At 40.2% G+C, this 20,264-nt stretch overlaps 1 protein-coding gene across 13 annotated transcripts in view; it reads left to right on the top strand.

The window, feature by feature from the left end:
- Nucleotides 1-20,264, top strand: part of DLG2 (discs large MAGUK scaffold protein 2) — a 1,060,789-nt gene that overhangs the window by 171,458 nt on the left and 869,067 nt on the right. For 7 of the 13 annotated variants that reach the window (XM_075742480.1, XM_075742449.1, XM_075742451.1 and 4 more), the window contains one exon: nucleotides 220-294. The exons of the other annotated variants lie outside the window; for them this stretch is intronic. In XM_075742480.1, the coding sequence (XP_075598595.1) occupies nucleotides 220-294 (75 nt within the window). The remainder of the gene's footprint in view (nucleotides 1-219; nucleotides 295-20,264) is intronic. 13 annotated transcript variants of the gene reach the window in all.

The raw sequence follows: 20,264 nt of genomic DNA, 5'->3' as shown, positions 1-20,264 counted from the left end.
AACTGAGAACTTCAAAGCAAAATTAATGGGTAACTGTTGAGACCTTTTTGGTCCTGCAAACTGCAGATTATTTTCCTTATATGACAGTGGAAAATGACTGTGTGAGGTGTAATGCGTACTAGCAAACTCTTAGATTCTCCATCTGGAATGGAGTCCATTATGCCTAGTGATTGCAGCACATACTGTGTTGTGTGTAATGCCGTTTTCACTTATTTGCAGCAAAGCCATGGCAGATGTCCTTCCCACAAATGCTCAGTTGAAACACCTGCCTGGATACCCATTCAGCACTCTACCGTAAGTTTGAGCCTTTTAATACAAAGATTTGAGAGACTGAATGGTAAGTCTCTGTGTTTGGAGCAGCCCCGTTGGGTAAAATTTCCATACTCAGTGCACTCATTTGAGAAAGAACAGAAATGAGTCCTAAGGCCAGACCAAGCTCCTTGGGAAGCCTGAGCTGATGAAACGTTGGGTAGTGGCTTAGCAGGGATTGTCCAGAAGTTCAGCCTCTTTGGGAATATAATTGATTCCACGTGGAGCAATGGGGATCGGTGGCAAGTATTGTACGTTTGTTGGTGTCAGAGGAGTGTGAAGTTACTGTTGATTGCTATAACTCTGTGCTCCAGCTGAGTGTGATGACTGGGAGCCTGCTAGTTTTGCTTGGTCATAGACAGAGTTTGTGGGAATTCATTCATAAGCTCCTGCAGGGTCTGCCAGAAACAGCTGATGTTTAAATTACCAGGCTGTCCCCAGAACCAGGTGGTGACACAAGGAAGGGGAGATGCATCTTTCTTTTCCACATTCTCATGCAAGAAGGAAAGACTGACAATGCCAAGTGCTTTATGGACTAATAAGTGGGAAAATTTGCCCAGTGTAAGTAACAACAACTTTGGGGATGATGGGCAGTGAGTGAACTTTAGTCTGCTGGATTCATAGGAAATGACCTTTGTAAATGCTTTCCTCCTTCTGCCAATTAGATGACTTCAGTGAGATTTGCTTTTAACTATCAAAGACATAGTAATATTTGAAGAGAAAAAAGAAACTGCGGTCAAGTTGACACTGCATTGATTTATATCTTGTCTGAACATATATTGTAGATAGAGCCAAATGCTTGGATGCTGGAAGTTAGAGGGCTGACTAATAGAGCTATGATGATTTATCTCAGCTGAGGACTTGGCAGGATTTAGTTGACATTTTCTTTGGCTCTGGACCACAGCATGATGTTGGTCCACAGCTATCAACTTGTCACCTTTTATGAGTAGATGAATGAGAAAGAAATTCAAGTCTTCACTCTCCCTCAGTCTCTCACTAATCTTGCAAGTGATTGTAAACCCTGTGGTTTTGGTTGTCCTTATAATATGTTAAAATTAATGATATCGTTTTTGATCTGTATTAAAATAGACCCACTTAAGGTATTGATTGAACAGTCAAGTTACCAGATTTTTACCAGGTGAGGATCTGTCCCAGGAACAAATAAGTAACTCTTCTTAATTTTTAGTTTCCATTCTCGAAGGTTTTGGATTGACTTTGTGATGTGGTCTTGTTGTTTTGGGTTGGTTTTTTTTTTTATATTAAGTGGGTTGCAACATAAGCACAAGTATGGCAGTGTGGTGCTTTGAGAAATGGAAGTGTACTGGGCATTTGTGGTAAGTCGGGAGCAGTTGCACTCAATGATTTCCACTAACACCAAGACCTGCCTTTTCAGATAGTGGTTTTAAATGCTTTGGGTTTTTTTTGGGATATTTGTTTCTTAAACTATCAAAAATAAAAACATTTAGCTTGAGTATTCTTTGCTTGTCTCTTGTTTCACCAGATATGTGTGCATGTATAGGTAATATGTATAGACCTGCTATCTTGCAGATTTCTATACTGTCACAAAAAATGGTAAACTGAGGATTGAGCTCTGTTGTCTTTGTTAGTACTAGAAGTGGTCTAAGATCAGAATAATTCCAAGAAATGTTATTTTTAAACTCCTAGAGTGAAAACTGGTACTGAGACCAACACTAATATCTTAATCAACCCCATGGCAGGAGGGTTGGAACTAGATGATCTTTGAGGTCCCTTCCAACCCGAACTATTCTATGATTCTATGATTCTAACATAGATTGGATTGAGTGCACCCTCAGCGAATTGGCAGATGACGCCAAGCTGAGTGATGTAGTTGATACACTAGAGGGAAGGGATGCCATGCAGAGAGATCTTGACGGGCTTGAGGAGTGGGCCTGTGCGAACCTCATGAAGTTCAACAAGGCCAAGTGCAGGGTCCTGCACGTGGGCTGGGGCAACTCCTGGTATCAGTACAGGCTGGGGGATAAAGGGATTGAGAGTAGCCCTGCGGAGAAGGACTTGGGGGTACTGGTGGATAAAAAAATTGGACATGACTCAGCAAAGTGCACTTTCAGCCCAGAAAGCCAACAGTGTCCTGGGCTGCATCAAAAGAAGCGTGACCAGCAGGTCGGGGGAGGTGATTCTCCCCCTCTAGTCCACTCTCGTGAGACCCCACCTGGAGTACTGCGTCCAGCTCTGGTGGCCCCAGTACATGAAGGACATGGAGCGGTTGGAGTGAGTCCAGAAGAGGGCCGTGAAGATGATCAGAGGGCTGGAGCACCTCTCCTATGAAGACAGGTTGAGAGAGCTGGGGTTGTTCAGCCTGGAGAAGAGAAGGCTCCAAGGAGATCTTAGAGCAGCCTTCCAGTACCTGAAGGGGCCTACAGAAAAGATGGAGAGGGACTTTTTACCAACACCTGTAGTGACAGAACAAGGGCCAATGATTTTAAACTGAAGGAGGGTAGATTTAGATTGGACATAAGAATTTTTTTATGAAGGTGGTGAGGCACTGGAGCAGGTTGCCCAGAGAGGCTGTGGCTGTCCCCTCCCTGGCAGTGTTCAAGGCCAGGTTGGATGGGGCTTTGGGCAACCTGGTCTAGTGAAGGGTGTCCCTGCCCATGGCAGGGGGGTTGGAACTAGATGGGCTTTAAGGTCCTTTCCAACCCAAACCATCCTATAAGTTTATGAAAAAAAACCCCAACTTCCTATTAAAACACATTTCGACCTTTCACTTATTGCTATTTTTTTGAATGTAGAGTACAACATGTGATCCTTGAGGTAATTGCCTACTTGGAGCTTGCTTCCATCTATATTTTACTTAATTATAAGAGTTGAATGGTGTGAAGGAGCTCTGCACTACCTCACAAATAAGTTGTAATTTCCAAGTACCTCCTGCTTCTTTTTTATCAAACCATTTTCTGTGCAGCCAGATTTTTCTGACTACCTTATCTGTAGCAGATATTTATAACCTTTTTTTTACCATACTTCAGTAGATTATTTTTTCCTGGGAGACTAATGCAGACAGTTAAGGAAAATTAAATCTGATGGAAATTAACTTCTATGTGGTCAGTGTTTTTTACCATCTGATGTCAAAAGTATTTTTTAACTGCCTTGCTTTTATCTGAGAAGAATATATGTGAAAAGCTAGCATTAATAGAAAGCTGATTAATGAAATGAAAATTTCCAGTGATGCATCAAAGCATATTACCTGCTATGGAAGGGCTGAGGGATTAAAAAATAAAAATAAAACCCCAGAGATCTGGTCAGTTGTGACAGCTCCATTAGATGACCATAGTGTGTGTTTGAGCAGTACAGGGAACGCTGTCAAATAATGAAGGAAAAACAAACTGGTAGAAAGGGTATCTTCCTTCATCAATTTTGCTGGCTGCGTCACTCAGGATGGGATGAGTCTGGGTTAGATTTTTCTCTTCTTTTTCAGCAGTTTTTATAAAAAGCACTGTGTGCTCTCTTGGGAGCGCCTTTCCCATCTAATGCAAAAACCAGGAGTTCTGGCAGCCTTGCTGTTATGTAGCAGTCTGACTTTTGCAGTCCCTAATTTACCATCCTTTTTAAATTTACTGATGATTCTTGCAATTAAGATTCTCAATTCTGTTTGGCAACTCACCATCTGCAAAAGAGGGCATAAGTGAACACTGCCTTTCTGTGCCTTCACAATGTCCTTAATTAGATTCATTTTAAGTCTGAGAGTTTTAATCAAGGGAATTACCTAAGGGTGGCTTTGTCTGCACTTGCACTTTTAGTCATGTCTTCTGAAGGATTTGTAGTATTTGATTATAAAATACTCTAAAAGGAGTTCACTGCGCTGCTCTTTAGCATACTAAACCTTCCTATCGCTGGGGTTGCTTGCTAGCTAGAGCCATTATGCAAAGATAATGAAATATCACAGGCTGCATCTGTGTTGCAAAAACATTTGGGGTTGTCTTTTTATTCTGGCCCCGTTGACAGCTTTTCTTGAGTTCAGCATTCAGCACAAACATTCACCTTATCTCACCCTGCAGCATTAATAGGATCCCTGCTGCACCCTCAGCAGAGCTCCTCGGCCCACGGTCCTAGTACCCTTCCACCAAAAGACTCCTTTTGGGGGAGTCATCTGCCACTGAGAAGCAGCAGGAGAGAGTGGTAAGGGGTGTGTGGGCACAAAAAGCAATAGATTTGGTGCGTGCCCTAAGCAGAGCCTCATTCAGCATCGGCTGTCCCCTCCACGTCAGGAAGGGGACAGTGACTTTAAGGGTAGAGGAACCTGAGCGAGGGTCCTCACAGGGGAAATGCAGCAGCCCTGCATGCTGTGATAGCTCACGGGCTGCAGCTTTGCAGAGGTGCTACATTCTGTGGAAATTTAGCGCAAGTTTTGGCTGCCAGCCCGCTTGGCAGCTGAGCCCTCAGCTTTATGGCCCCTCGGTTTACCTATATCCAGAACACAAGGAGAGCAAAAGTCACTCCTTTTTGAACTCTGTGTACATGTGCAGGATATTATTGCTCTATTTATGTGGGATAGATCGGTGCATGGATGATAAAGTTACTCCGGCTTTCTCTTTTCCCACTTTGTAGGGAACACCGGAGGGACAGGAACACACTAAAGCCCTGCACAATATCCAAATTTAGCCTAATCTGGGAGTTAACCTGTAAACATTCCTGGTTCGAACTAATCAGGGTTTTTGTATGCAGACTCACTTTACAGGAGTTGTTTTAAAGAAATCCATACTTTTGGAAGATGCCTGTATGTTAGTTCTGGTGGTTGTGCTCTATGTAAAGAACGTTCTGACACGATACTGTACAATGCAGCCAAGCAGAAACGTACTGAAGCACGCATATTCTGCTTTGTTTTAAGGCTGTGAGTCTGGAAGAATCGTTTCTGAAATCAATCTTGCTCTCTTTAAACACAAAACAAATAAATGGCTCTGTTTGGCTAGGCTCGACTCTCTCCCGGGACTTCGCGTTGTGCCTCATAACGATGTCCCTTCCTCTCCTGTGTTCATGTGCTCTATAAAATAAATAAATAGCTCTGCACTCCAGAAAGTGCCTTTTGCAGGGTCTCTCTCTCTCTCTCTGAGCTTTAAGTCTTTTTCTATTAAAACCCTGTTGGCTAATAAATTCCGCAGACAATCAGGGTGGTGGGGAATGTTTTTGGGTTTTTTTTGGTGGCTAACGTGAAATATTTGAAAACTGAGCTATTAATACCATGCTCTGTTCTTCTATCTTTCACCTCGGCGCTGATGGTAATGGAAAATTTTGAGTGCTAACACTCAGCTTTATTTTTAAAGGAGGTATTAAAGTAATGCCATGCGTGTTTCTGCTGGATCACTGTATTCCTGCAGATCTTCTTCATTCCAACACCTCCTGTATCCCTCCTTGCTCAGCACTCAAGGCAGTTTACCATCCACCTCTTTAGTGTTTAAAAAGGCTGGCTGTGCCCTGCACTGCTGAGTCTGTCACCGACTGCCAGCTACGAAGCTGCTTTTTAAAACAGCCACATAAATCCCCCTTCCCCTCGGGTAGCTCTCTGATGCTTTCTCCTCTTTTGCACCACCCCTTCCCACCCTTCCCTGGGGAAAACCAGGCTGTTCCTATTGTTGTTGGCTGTAGCTCGAGGTGGGGAAGAGTTGTGACATCTCTCCTGTAATCTGATTTACGGATTCAGTGGGGAAAGTTCCAGTTAGGCTAAGGTAGTGTTGGATTAGCAGCAAACCACAGCACATCCCAGCAGGGCAGCAAATGCTTCATGCTTGGGTAGATAGAGGCAGACGCTAGCAGAGTATGTGTTAACAGAGAGCAATTTTTGAGAGAAATAGGGCAAAAAAAGCCATTTACTCCTCTATTTCATCAAAAAGTAGGGAAGAAAGGGGAGAGAAGGTTTTTTTAAATGGCAATAGCCCCTTGACAATGAACTATATATACTTAATTTATGACAGATGTGGCCTTCCTCCCCTTTGAGTTCATGTGATCCCAGTGAAACAAGGGAGGGGTTTCACAATTGCAAAACAATCTCAGAAACCCTTAAGGGTAGGTGACAATTCATTTTAAAAATAGTGTGATAAACATTAAGCCATGCAAAGCCATTATCTGCAGATTGACCCACATAACTGCTTGATATCATCATCAGGAAACATTTTGCATGAGTTATTTACAATGAGTAATCTCATTAAACACACATTATGTATAGGATATTTGCTGTCTTTATTGCTTTATTTGTTTTATGGAAAGCACCAGGATGTTTCTACAGCAGTCCCAGTCACAGAAGTGTAGCAGTGCGTAACTTAGAACAAAACATTTCTAAGTTGCTGATAGAAAATTTCTTTAAGCTGAAACTTGGTATTGATCTTTATGACAGCAATTACTTAAAAGTAAACTTTTATAGAAAAAGAAGTATAGATTTAACTAATTAAAATCATGGGGTTTATGAGCAAAATAATTTAAACAAAAGTTACTACCATTCTGGACATTATTTTAAAATTCTGTTTTAAGTGCTGATTTAGCCAGGCAACATTTTGACAGTGTCATTGAAGTTTAAAAACAGCGTGCACATCCAAATTCTACAGTATTTATTATTTATTATTCCTAGAGGAAAAGCTCTATTGGAGTATAGTCTTTCTGATAACATATACATAACTTGAGGGTCATATCCCAGGGATGTTACTACTCAAAAGCCACGCTGTCCTGACATTGGAAATTCCATGCTAAGGTCAAACACGAGCAATTAAATGTTCTGAGTTTATGGTGATATGCACAAGAACAAAGTTAGCTCCACTCTTTATTTATGCCCTGCAGTAACCAGCAAATGTGATTATCCTCTGCTTAGAAGTATTTCTAGTCCTCAGTAAGGTGAGCTAAATTATTTTCGTTATTTTTCTCTTAGATGTGCTGCAGCATAAAATGAGGCAGTGATTTAACTTTTTTTAGGAAACTGAACATGTGCATCATATAAATTAAAAAAAGTATATGTGTATGTAACCAACAGGTGAAGTGGGGCTCAAGTGGAAGAGTAGGACTGTGACTCATGGTTCAGTAACTCATGCTACGACGATAGTTGGAAACTGCGTGTTAGCAAGGAACCTCATTGTGCCTGGCACGGTAAAAATCTATACAAGACACTCGTGGCTGAGGCAAGTGTGGAAGACAAAGGGGAGGAACTATGCCTTGTTCAGCAGTGTTTGATAGAGATGCTAAAAGTGAAATTCATCTGTTCAGGTTTGTGTCACTGGAGAGCTATAAACAATTTTGAGGTGCAGTTCACCTTTAGACTGGTCTTTAAAGTATGAATTGGCCTATTGAAGGGTGTGTTTTGATTAATTCTTGATTAATGATAAAGGAGACGTGGACAACCAGCTCTGATACAGGTGTCTGAATCGAAGATGTATCTGACACCAGGGGATTTTCTCAGTGTTGCGCAAGTCTGTGGCAAAGTGATGACCTACATCAGAGACTCTTTATTATAACTATCCTTTTATAGATAGGTGGAGCTGCCACTGACTTCCAGGCAAAATGCAAATGAATGCAGGATTGGATCCAGGCACAGCCCAAGCCATAGAGGTGTTACAGCATCTCACTTAACCTTGTATTGTACCAACCACCTTTTTCCTTAATACCTTGAAAAAAATCTATTTAACCATAATAGACCATATGTTTTAGTGGCATTTTCATTTGTAGCTTTAGATTGCAAGTCCTGTTATTCATTCAGTACATACATACTGTGTAATGCCATTTACACTTACCGGGCTATAGAAACCCAAAGGTTTCTCTTTATCACATAAATGGCTGTGAATAGCTGTCTTAACAAATGTAATCTCCAAAGATTTATTCCTGAAAAGTTCTGAATGTCTCCTCTGAAGTGCTTGGGGGACCTCCCTTCAACCCTGTTGGTGTCACTCATATGCCGCTCTAAAGGAGCATGGGAATCCTGCCCTGTGACTGGGGCAGCATATATGTCAGGGAGGTGTTGCACAGGCATTTCTGAAGAAATGGATATAAAAAGCTACTTCAAAATCTGATAGAAATTACTTTTCCCTGTGGAATGCTCATTTCTCTGCTGTTTGGGACTTTTTTTTTTTTTTTTTTTTACAGCTGTGAATAGTCACGCAAATTAGGATTTGTTTGCTTTGTTTGTTTTGGAGGGTCTACGGAAGCAAGAAATGTAAATGGAAAAGTGCCTGTAAACCATATAATTAATAAACTGTTATGTGTCACAGGAAGATTATGAGTTATAGGTCTAAATATCCTGTGTTTTCAGGGGTTTGCAAACTAGAGCTTGAATTGTCCATGCAAGCAGCCCTGAGCTGTATCACCCCTTCCTGGGATTTGAGCCTTGCCCAAACCCAAAGGTGCCAGCTCAGCCCCGTTTGTTGATGACTCTTGCAATCTGAATGTGGCTCGTGTATACATCTCCACAGGGCAGTGTCCATGTGTGAATTTTTCTGGGTGCGCATCTGCCTTTTTTTGCGTCAAGTATCACCATCTTATATGAAATCACAGGGATAAGTGTTTGTTTGAAGCGTTGAGCATTGATTATGGATTCAGACGCATCCTGTCAGTCGTACCAACAGTATCCGCAGTAGGCCGATCTCTTCTCTCTTACCTTGGATACTTTAATGTATTTCCTTGGTGTCTGAGCATCTCAGGGTATTAATTTGTTGCCACAAGACCCTCGTGAAGAAGTTGGGAAAAGCTGTTATCCCCATTTTACAAACAAGGGGGTGAAGCAGAGAGGTGGAGAACATGACTACATTGTGTAGAGATACACTGAGCGTGTCAGTTCTGGAACGAGTGCTGCACCCAGGGCAATTAACCCAATTAATCCATCATAAAGCTAATAGTCCAAGCATCATACCACATCTTCATATTTTACTGTGCCATGCAACTGATCTGCTCTTGGAACAAACTCGGGGCTTTGTAACAAAGCAGTGGACAACAGAACAAGACTATTGTGAAAATGGAAGGGACACTTTTACAAATATTGACCATCATAGGTAATGGAGTAACTTCAGGAAAGGTTTTGATATGTTCGTTTGAGAGCCCGGCCCACCCCTTTGCTCGGTTATTTACCTTCAGTTTGTGAGCTGTGCTCTAGCTGTAGAGCAATGGGACAGCCAAAGTGTGTAGGAGCCGTCAGATCCGCAATCTGCTCTGCCATCACTGTCTTTGCCGAGAGCTGAGTTTCAGGGGCAGCTACATTTAGAGGCTACGCATTCTGTATTCCTCTGAATCGTTTATAATGTATGGTGGAAACATCTAAAATAGAGTGATGTATAATTAAAGAAAAAGCAAAACTGGCAAAACGCTGAAGCTTTTCCTCCTACAAATACATACTATGTATATGTATTTTTATACAGACACTTCAGTACCTCCTTCTTCGTGCCTCTGGCAGCAGCTCCTGAGCTTACCCCAGTTGTACTGATCTCTGCTGCATAAATAACTCTCTGGCCCTGTCTCCAGCTAATCTAAACCTGCTGGTGTTCAGCTCCTATCCTTTTTAGCTCTGCCACCTGCCTCTCAATCTGAGCGCTGTGGTACTCCCTTTGCTGTCACCGGTCTGGGATTTCCTGAGTGAAGGCTGGGTCCTGAATTATTTTGGGGATGGAAGGAGGGGTAAGGGAGTGCTTTTCCTTATTTTGGTGCTCTCTTTTCACCCACAGAATAGCTCTCACATTTTCTTCTTCTTTGCCGTGTCCTCACTTCTGAGGTCCTTAGAGAGGGATATTCCTATCTGGATAAACATTTACTATTTTTAAACTGTTTACCATTGTGGAATAGGTATGAAAAAAAAACCCAAAAAAACCAAAAAACCAGTCATGAGTGAAGAGCAGTGATTTCTATCACTGGATAGCCACCTAGAAATCTTTAAATGTCATGACGGTAGCAGAATGGCAATACTGGATTGAAGGACAAGAAATAAGCCTTGGAAAACTGAATCCAGTCATCTGTGGTTACAGGAAATCCTGTCACGTAATACCTCACTGTCGTGGTTTAACCCCAGCCGGCAGCTAAGCACTACATAGACGCTCGCTCACTGCCCCAGGGTGAGATGGGGAGTCAAAGTAAGAAAACTCGTGGGTTGAGATAAAGGCAGTTTAATAGGTGAAGCAAAAGCTGCACACACAAGCAAAGCAAGACAAGGAATTCATTCCCCACTTCCCATGGGCAGGCAGGTGTTCAGCCATCTCCAGGAAAGCAGGGCTCCATCACGTGTAACGGTTACTTGGGAAGACAAACGCCATCACTCCGAATATCCCTCCTCTTCCTTCTTCTTCCTCCAACCCCTTATATGCTGAATGTGACATCATCTGGTATGGAATATCCCTTTGGTCATTGGGGTCAGCTGTCCCAGCTGTGTCCCCTCCCAACTCCTTGTGCCCCCCCCAGCCTACTCGCTGGTGGGGTGGTGTGAGGAGCAGAAAAGGCCTTGGCTCTGTGTAAGCACTGCTCAGCAGTCACTAAAACATCCCTGTGTTATCAGCACTGTTTGCAGCACCAATCCCAAACACAGCTCCACGCCAGCTACTATGAAGAACATTAACTCTATCCCAGCCAAAACCAGCACATAAGAATTTGGAAATGATTCATTGTCACGCTTCTTCTAACCCCCACTGTGATCCTGTGTTGGTCTCTGCTACTGCATAAATATAATAAGATAAAGCACAAAACACAAAAAGCCACTATTTAAAGATTAGTCTCAGTAAAAAAGCCAGGTAAATTACTCACCTGTGAATTTGTAGTCTACCTGGATTTGCCCCCTCACTGTAAAACAGGATTGCATGTTCTGATCTGTTGCATCTCTGCACAGTGGAGCGTTTGATTCTAAGCTCGGTCCAGGCCTGTCTGCTAACAAGCCAATTTATGTCACATTTGGCAATAGCAGACTGAGTCTCTTTAGATGGTTCATAAAACTTTAGACCAGCGAGAGCAGATAGAACAAAAGTCCCGAAGGACCTCTGTAGCTCTGCAGCTGATAGAAGTCTGGGGTTGATGCTCAGAGATAAAGTGTGGTAGGATGTCAAGTACAGAGTGATATTTCCCTTGGAATATCTTTCCTGCTTCCAGCAATCAGGAGTTTAGAGTCTTCTTAAGTTTGAGGTTACGGATGGGCAGTTATTTTTGATAGTCCGGAACTCATTAAAATAAGAATTAGATAAGTGGGACAAAATTCTGCTGTCAGATATGGTGAAGTAAATTGAGATTTGCACCAGTGTAACAGGGTGGGATTTAGTTGCTCATTCTCTCTCTTACTAGTAAAAGTGATTAAACCTTGAATGTTTGAATCCTCTCCAGGATTATTTCTTTGAAATAAAGAACTGATTTGATAATAAAATCTTGGCATTTATTTTATCAATTCTTAACTGTAGTAAAGAAGTTTTTACTTATCAGGTATACGCTTATCACTTTTCTAGTGTAGTATGTAGGCTTATTCTACTTGAATGCAATCTGATCAGTTATGCATTTTCTTCCCCTTTAGATATGTGCATGAAGAGTGCTTTTAGAGATGTAAAGGGTGATTTAAAGAATGATTTTTTTCGGCTATCTTTCATGAAATTCAAATTGCCACTAACTTCCTGCGACATCAGTTCTATGGGAACTAAGCATCTCCCACAATAAAAACTGTCTTTGAGCAGATCTTTCATTTTTTCCTCATTTATTTTCTGTTGCTTTTTGCATGTTACTTGTTACATTGTGGCTGATACGAAGTTGTGGAGCTCTTCTCGTGACGTTATTCATAGCATTTCTTTCCAATTAACAGTAGGTCCTTGTATAAGACCGTCTTTTGTTTCAGTGAAATCAATGACAAAATTGGTTTTGAAATGAAAGCAGAAGAGTGTCCTCAGTTTATCACCTCTGAAAATGAAAAAAATTTGAATTAGGTTTGTGGATTTATAGCATTCACAGTAGTAGTTTAGCATATCACACATTTATTGGGTTCTTAGATGTGCTTAACTGCTGTTAAGCAGTAAACTCCCAGAAAAGGGAGCTTATTAAATGGTCCGTTGACTAAACCAAGCTTGACATCTTAATTCATTCACATCTGATTATTTTACCACCTCCAAACGGTATTTTGGACATGGAGGTCGGATACTATTTTTTATTTTGACTTTGTTTAGAAACGATAATCTACAGAATCACGACAGCTTTGTGGGAGAGTGAGTTCTTTGTGTTTGGTTGTTCTGGTTGGCAGGTAAGTAACAGAATTGTCAGCTAATTTCTGAGTCCTTATTCCTGGTAAATGTACATAAATTACACAACATCGTGGCTGATCTGAGGCAGAGTGGGACTGGGATAAAGGCCAGGAGTTCTTCCAAAAGAACTTCGGAGTTCTGGCTTGCTCTCAACACACCCTAAGAAAAATCACCCTGTCTGTCTCTTGGTTTATGCCAAGCTAGATATACAAATACTTGCTGCTTTCCTAAATGTCTTTGAGATCTATTAATGTGTACAGTACTGCATAACAGTGTGATATGCCTTCAGATTCCATATTTAATTTTCCAAGGTCAGCATTAGAACCTTTTTGTCTTGAAACTGAGGATGAAAGGAAAAAGTATTGAAAAACATACATTTTATTGCATTACAGAGCACCTGTCATTTCAAATTTTTGTTTTACTTTAGGCAAGTCAGGAGGTGGTAAAACTGCTTGTCATTTTGGGGATTCGGTTTTTAGGTGCAAAATGAAAACATTGCCATAATAACATATTTTATAATCTAAGTTTAGAAAAGAGAATGTTTCAGGAATCTATGCATCATACAGATAGGTTGAAGCTATCAATAGTCAAAGTGGTTTAAACTTTTTTGTTTTTAAATAATGTGGCTCAAAAGCATAGAAAAGTAAATGTTAGTTGGTTTTTAACAGATATTCCATAGCCTTTATTCAGTCTTTTATTCAGTTGCTTACTGCTGCAATCTTTATATCTTTCTTCTTATTTTTTCTGTTTTTTTCATCACTGACTAAAGATACTGTCACACCTGCAGAAGCCTCAAATTTATCTTGCTTTCTGAACACAGGCCAGAAGACCCCAAGTGTCACAAAACTGGAAAGGCTGGCTCATAACAAATAGCTACTTGTTCTTGTTAGTACCCTCTAAGCAGGACGAGCTACCGTGAAACACCCTCTCTAACTGCCAGGCTAGCAGACAGGGGTGCATCACAGCACTGCAAAGCGCTGGATCCACACAAGTAGTTTGGTGGCTGAAATGCAATTTAGACAAAATGTAGATTTCCAAGTCCAAGTAGGGAATTCAGAAAGCCCATTCCCATTCCCATCACTCCCTGCCTGCCTGCTTAGATGTCTCCAAGATTTCAGGCACCAGAGTTTTCAGAAGTACTTTGCACATCCTCTGTGCTGAAGGTTCTTTCATTTCTCCGTGCCACCTTTCGCAGGTAGGGTGGAGACTTCCTCTGTCTGAACCTTATTTCTTGCTGCTGGTCATAGCACTCTCCTGGGAGGTGGAAACGTGGATTTGACCTCTGGAGTGAAGCTTGTGCTGAACTCTGAACTTCTGTCCACAAAAATGCGATTATACTAAGAGCAGCTCATCCTCCATCCATATTTTGAGGGGAAGGATGAAACAATCTTCTCTATCCAAAGGGGCAATGTAGGCATGTAAGTAGGACTGAGGGCTTTAGGTGATGTATTATAATCCCTTGTAGATGCACAGGTCAGGCAGGCACCTGCAGTAGGAGAGAGGGAATTTCAGAAATATCCTTTTATCTCCCTTCTTACTGGCGTTACCCCCTGCTTCTAGCCAACAGGCTGCTTTTTATGAATTTTATTAGTAATAATTTTAATGAACTGCATTGCAGGAACCAATACCTAAAGGCCAGACCAGGCAGCTCTTAGTGTCACCAGGCTAGTGCCATTGTGCTCTTCTGAAAGTGTGGCAGAAATGTCGATGGCAATGTGCAGTGCCACCTTATAGGCAACAGAAACCCTTTAGTGACTTTATTCAGAATGGAGCCCACAGAGACACTGAAATGTAGATCAGTGATTCCACTGAAAATTACTTAGATTTTTAATTAAGTCCAGAATAGTGTATGATATCAACATGACAGAGAATCTGTAAGCAAATAGTGTATATTTATAGTTGGAGAAGTGCTGTGGAATTTTTTAAATTTTGTTTTTGGAAGAATGTAATAAAGTGGTAGACAGACATAATGCTTATGGACTTCAGTCGCCAGCTTTTTCTGAATGTGTTTGCTAGGTTTTCTTTTTTATTCTGTATTTGCTAGGTTGTGACAGAGCCTAATCCCTATCAGCCCAGTGCAAAGCTGCAGGACCTTTGCCTAAGTCTTTGCAGATGGACATTTCTGTGCTAATTTGTGAAAGGAAAGAGCTGGGAATGACATTAGTTAAATTTCATTGCTTAGTCAAATCAATGCAGAATAGTTAGAAAAGCTAGGTAATTTAAAATAATCTGGAAGGCTCAGGAAACTCTTAACATGGAATTTTACTGAACTCTAGCTCAGTTGCTTTCTACTTTCTAAGTATAGTAATATACATTGGCAAAAATAGTCTGTCTTATACTGACTGATCATCTCTTCATTTGACAGATTGGCTGTGAGAAAAGATTTAGGTGTCACTGTGAGTAGCTCATGAATTAGATTTCAATTCCTTATAAAATAATTGAATAAATACCCGGAGATGAAATCAGTAAAATCTAGATGGTAATAGAAGTTTGAGTAAACAAGCAGCATGATTTTTATAGAGAACAAATCATGCAAGTCACACTTAATTGCTTGTTTTGATAGAATTACTAAATTATTAGCTGCTGGTTATATTTTTTAGAAATAGACTTCCAAAAACATCAAGAGCAGTTAGGCGCCCAGCTCCTGCTGATTTTAAGAGCTTGTTACATTATCTCCTGAAGTTTTAGAGAAAAGTTCATGTTAATTGGCTTGGAGTTTAGTCTTGCTACATGACTTTTTAGACCTCCAGGAGTGACTGTGCCCAGAGAGATACTCGGAGTTGCAGAGGGATGCTGGCACTGCTTCCCGAACCAATCTTATATGCAGACTTGCTTTATATTTTCATTAATGATTGAGAAGTTAGGCTCAACACAGCATGCCAATGAAATATAAAGGCCAAAAAATTCAGTAAGCCGCGAGCATTAATATGATAACTTGGTACTGTAGAACAAAGACTCCCTCCAAAATACTTCGTCCATCCCCCTGCAAAACAAAAACCAAACCCAAAAGTAGAACTTTTCATGAGAACGACAAATCTTAAAGACTTTTGGTGGGAAATTCCAGAGACCACTTGGAAAAGAAAGAGAGCTTTGACGATGACACTTTCAACAAACAGTGGTGCTCTGAAAATGTTACATTATGCTGAATTTTTTTCCGAATTCTTTCAAATCATCTAGTTACTCTGTGGACTGAAGCAAATTTAGGGATCACTAATGCAGATAGATCAAAGAAAAAATATAGTAGCACTCACATCTAATAACACACTCTTCTAAAACAGATCTTTTCTACTGGGAGATTGAAGAGAAGCCAGTAATTTTGACAAATAAATGCAAATCAGTTAGCTCATTTCACCTGTCAGAACTCCTTAGCACTAAATATGGACACTTTTTCTGTGACTGTATAATTGGAAGCTCTCCAAAGGTGGCATACATTGATTCCACTGGAGAAAAGCTGAATCATAGTGGATATTTTTAAGAGGAATCTAAAAGGAAGGGAGATAGTGCAGCTAAAGGAAATGGCAGGAAGCAAATTTGGCTGCAAGCTAACAATATCTGATTCAAAACAGATGTCCTCAGACAGCCAGTGGTCAAGACTGAGAAAGAAATGAAAAGACAAGTGGTTCTGGGATGTACTATGGGGGAGCAGAAAATGTATGGAAGAGGGCCATAGGATTGAACTAGAACCAATCTGTCAGATATGTACTTATGGTGGCAACACAGAGAATGGGGTGGAGAAAATAGGAAGCCCTTGATGAGGGTAAGAGGCAAATGGCTACTGAATGGGTGACTAGTGAAGAAATTTGTGTAAGTGCATCAGGAGTTGGTTTTTACTGCTTGAAAACCATCCAGAAGTTAAGGGAAAGAAGGGACGTGTTTGTAAGAACCATGACAAAATCGGCAGCTCTCTAGAGGCTAATTAAAAAAAACCCCAAACAACCAAAAAACCCCAGAAAATATTTGGGTTGTAACTCCTATAGGATCCTACTTTTGGTAGAATTAAAATGGATGAAATCATGAACTTAATGGAGTCAGTGTGAGTTGAGATCAATGTGGACAGGAATGATATCACTACTTAAAATGATTTAATGGCAAAGAAAATAAAGGAGCATGAAACACCTTTAAGACTGAACTTCAGTAAATTCAGATTTTCCATGTTTCTAGTCAAAAGAAAGTTAAACAGACCCTATGGAGGGGGAGAGCAACGTAAAGTTCTGTTTTAAAGGATCATTTGAGTCAAAATAAATTAATTTTCTCTATCAGTATCATCTTCTTACAGAGCTGAAGTTTGAAGATGCTGATAACTGACGTTATCAGTTGCCAGTTACTGAGATAATAGATGTAAATCTAAGTCATCCAGCAAAATCTGTATGAGCTTGAAAAGTGGCCTGAAAGGATAAATTGCAAGTAAATATTTTCACCCTGTGCGTGTCTGTGTGTGCAACAAAAAAAGAAGAAGAAAAAATACAGGACATAAACCAGGGTTTCTTATAAATTAAAAAAATAAACTTGTGTGGAACAATTTCTTGAATAGTCATTGTTCATTTAAAGCCCATTGTTTTATACCTACAGTCAGGATTGTATTACTACATTTCTGTTACTTTGTATTGATCAACATTTAATTTAATCGTGGATAGAATTGAATGCCTTTTTAGCTGCCCTAGTCTGTGAGGAGGGCTCAGGGGACATGATACGTAACTCTCTTCTAGAGAGGCAGTTTGGAGTGGGGAAGGGTACCTGAAAGCATGGAAAATGACACAAGAGATAGATATTAAGAGATAGATATATTAAGCAGGTGAATCCTACCCTTTATTGGCAGCAATTGGTACAGAATTACTCAGCATCGCAAGATCCTTGTGTAGCTTTACACAGTTGACTGTAAAGTTTTGCTACTGTGGATAACTCAGTATCCCCATCAAACATTGTCAGCTCTCTGGTATCCTCTTTTTCAGATGATTTATGACTATCTTGAATTACATCATAGGCACCAGTAGAGATTCTTAACAGACTTCACTGAAAGCTTCCCTCTACAGTGAAAAAGTGTCTTTTATTCCTAGCCTTCATTTTCAATTCTTGTCAAGCTGTTAATTCATTGGAGGATCTGTCCTCTTACCTGAGAGCATTATTTCTTTAAGAGACTTTGGTAAAGGATCATATTAAATATTTTGGAAATCCAAGCAAAATAATCAACCTCATCTGTACGATTGTTATCTCCTCTGAAATAAGATTCAGAAGTCTGGGAAGAATGTCTTCCATACATTAAATACAGCTTGATTTGTCTCTGTTTTGCCACATCTTTGTACTCCATCTACTAATTTATTCTTTCTACCATTTTTTCCAGAACATAGTACAGATTGTCTGCTCTGTATTTCCTTAGATCCCTCCATAGCCCTTTTTAAAGTTGATGCCAGAGCATCAACCTGCCAGTTTGCAATCCCCTAACACAAAGGAGGAGTTAAGTGATGGGTTGATCCTCCATACTTAATACTTTATGGTATCATATTTGAGTTTCTTCAAAACTCTTGGGTGAATATGATGGCCTGCATGACTTGCTACTACCCATTTTATGGGTCTGTCCTAAAATCTTTACTACCAGCACTTCAATTTAGGGTAGTTCTTCTTAACTGTGAAATGTAAAGAAATATGCAATAGGGACTGTAGAGTTTTGGAAAAAGTGTTAATCCTCATCACCGACAAACATTATTAGACACTTATGAAATAGGAGATTACAAAAGCTGTTTATTTTTTTGTAATAATGAAAGATTGAATAGTTTTTTGTTGTCTTATCAAAATGAATAAAGGCCATTGTAAAAAAAAAAAAAAAAAAAAAAAAAAAACACAAAAACCCTCCAAAAAAACAGGCACATAACTGAAGTCAGAATAATCCTTGGAGCATATACAGGAGAATAAATAAAAACAAGTAGTGAACAGCCAGCACATGGAATTAAAGGCTGTAGAAGATCAAAGAAGAGAGTGTAAAGCTATGACAGAAAATTGTATTTGTCAGTATACATGTTGATGTCCAGATTCTGCTAGTTGGTGTGAATGTGCATGTTCAAGTCCACCAGGGTTAATTGCACATATCCATATCCCAAGGATGATGAAGGCAAAATTAAACTGAAGTGGTGTTTTTTTAGTGAATTCTCTGTTATGCTAGAAAAACTTTGATTTTCCATTCCTTTCCATGATTGTACCTTTTATTGAAAAACACCTTCCTGAAGCTTGGGAGCTATACATAACAGTTTGCACACCCAGAAATTCACTCTTACACTCTTGGGGTCCTGAAACCCCCTTGAACCTCTCCACTCTGGTGTATACAAATTATATCCACCTTGTAAGATAGTATAATTTTTTTTGCCTATTCCTGTGCTGAGTGCTTAATGAAAATGCACACGTGTGTTATGCCAATATCTGTTGAAGTTATAGCATCATTCTTGAAATCAACCTCTTTGAAACTGGTACTTCTACACAGAGGGTTAAAGTGAATGCATAAAGCCTAGTTCTGCCTCTAGGTATAGAGGAAGGATGTCGGTAGAGAAGGTTTTATGATAACACATGGTTTTCTGGCCATTAGCCCAGTGCTTTTACACTGATTGGTATTTTGGTGGGAGGAGAGGCTCATTTTCCTCAGTTGTTTTGTCAGTCATTAATTTTAAACTCTGCCTGTTTGTCTTGAAGTGGTACAGCAGTGCTCAATGAGGCCTGAGCACATGTGAAGCTGTCATACAAGTTATTGCTCCTAATACATGCAGATTTGGTCCAGACCCTCTGCAGAGGCATCTTTCCAACTTCAGCTGTTACATTCCAGCCTCTATGTTTGTGCAGGTTCTATACCAACTTTTAACTGAGAAAGGATTTTGTTTCTGTTTTCCTAGGCGGCCCCATTCCTTAAGTTTAGTAGGTGTGAACTCCACTGTTACCCTGTACTCTGGTTGACCTAATATGAAAAGGGAGATGAGGATACTTTGAAGGCCTCCATTAACTGTTTCCAAGATGCTTCACTGCAGTGGAGGGGAAATTCACTGGATTCCTAAGGTGAAAAAGATGCAGAAGCAAGAAAGGAGGAAAGACAGCAAGATCATAAAGAAGGAGAAAGGATAATAGGGAGGAAAGAAACAGAAAGATCATGAGGGCATTAAATGTAAGCATGCTCCTGTTACTTGATGCTGACTGCATCTACAGCTTAACGATTATTAGACAGTTTGATGGCTACATAAAGACTATATTTTACCTTGGATTTTATTGTGCCTCCCACTGACATTTCCACTTGAGAATGTATTGCTTCATGACTTGACCTGGAAAAGGTCATTAAAAATAGTTGTGTTCCTTTTACATTCAGAGAGTTTTTCATCCTTTAATGAAAAGGATGTGCCTGTTAGCACGCCCAGTAATGTTAAATGTGCCCATTGCTACGCATTCTGCCGGGTCTCTTGTATATGGACAACAGAGCTGCTGAAGTGATTTTGCTTCTCTGAAGTCAGATCTACATTAAGGATCTTTTCTGTAAGTAATACAGAGGTACAAAAAGATGTAAAATAGACTGTAATGGTGCACTTACTGGTATTTTAACTATGGATTGGCTCAAAATAGAATGTCAACAGGAAACTTTCCTATTTACAGATGTGCAGTATTGGTGCATTAGTAAAGGTTTGGAGCTCTTTTGCACTTGAAAAGTCATTATACAGAAAGAAATCTCTCTATGTGGACTTATTCATGATCAAAATTCATAGAAATATCACTCAAATTTGGCTAGAGTGAAGTACA

Source organism: Balearica regulorum, chromosome 1 (genome assembly GCF_011004875.1).
Source record: "Balearica regulorum gibbericeps isolate bBalReg1 chromosome 1, bBalReg1.pri, whole genome shotgun sequence".
Taxonomy (NCBI): domain Eukaryota; kingdom Metazoa; phylum Chordata; class Aves; order Gruiformes; family Gruidae; genus Balearica; species Balearica regulorum.
This window is presented reverse-complemented; position numbering and strand designations above follow the sequence as displayed.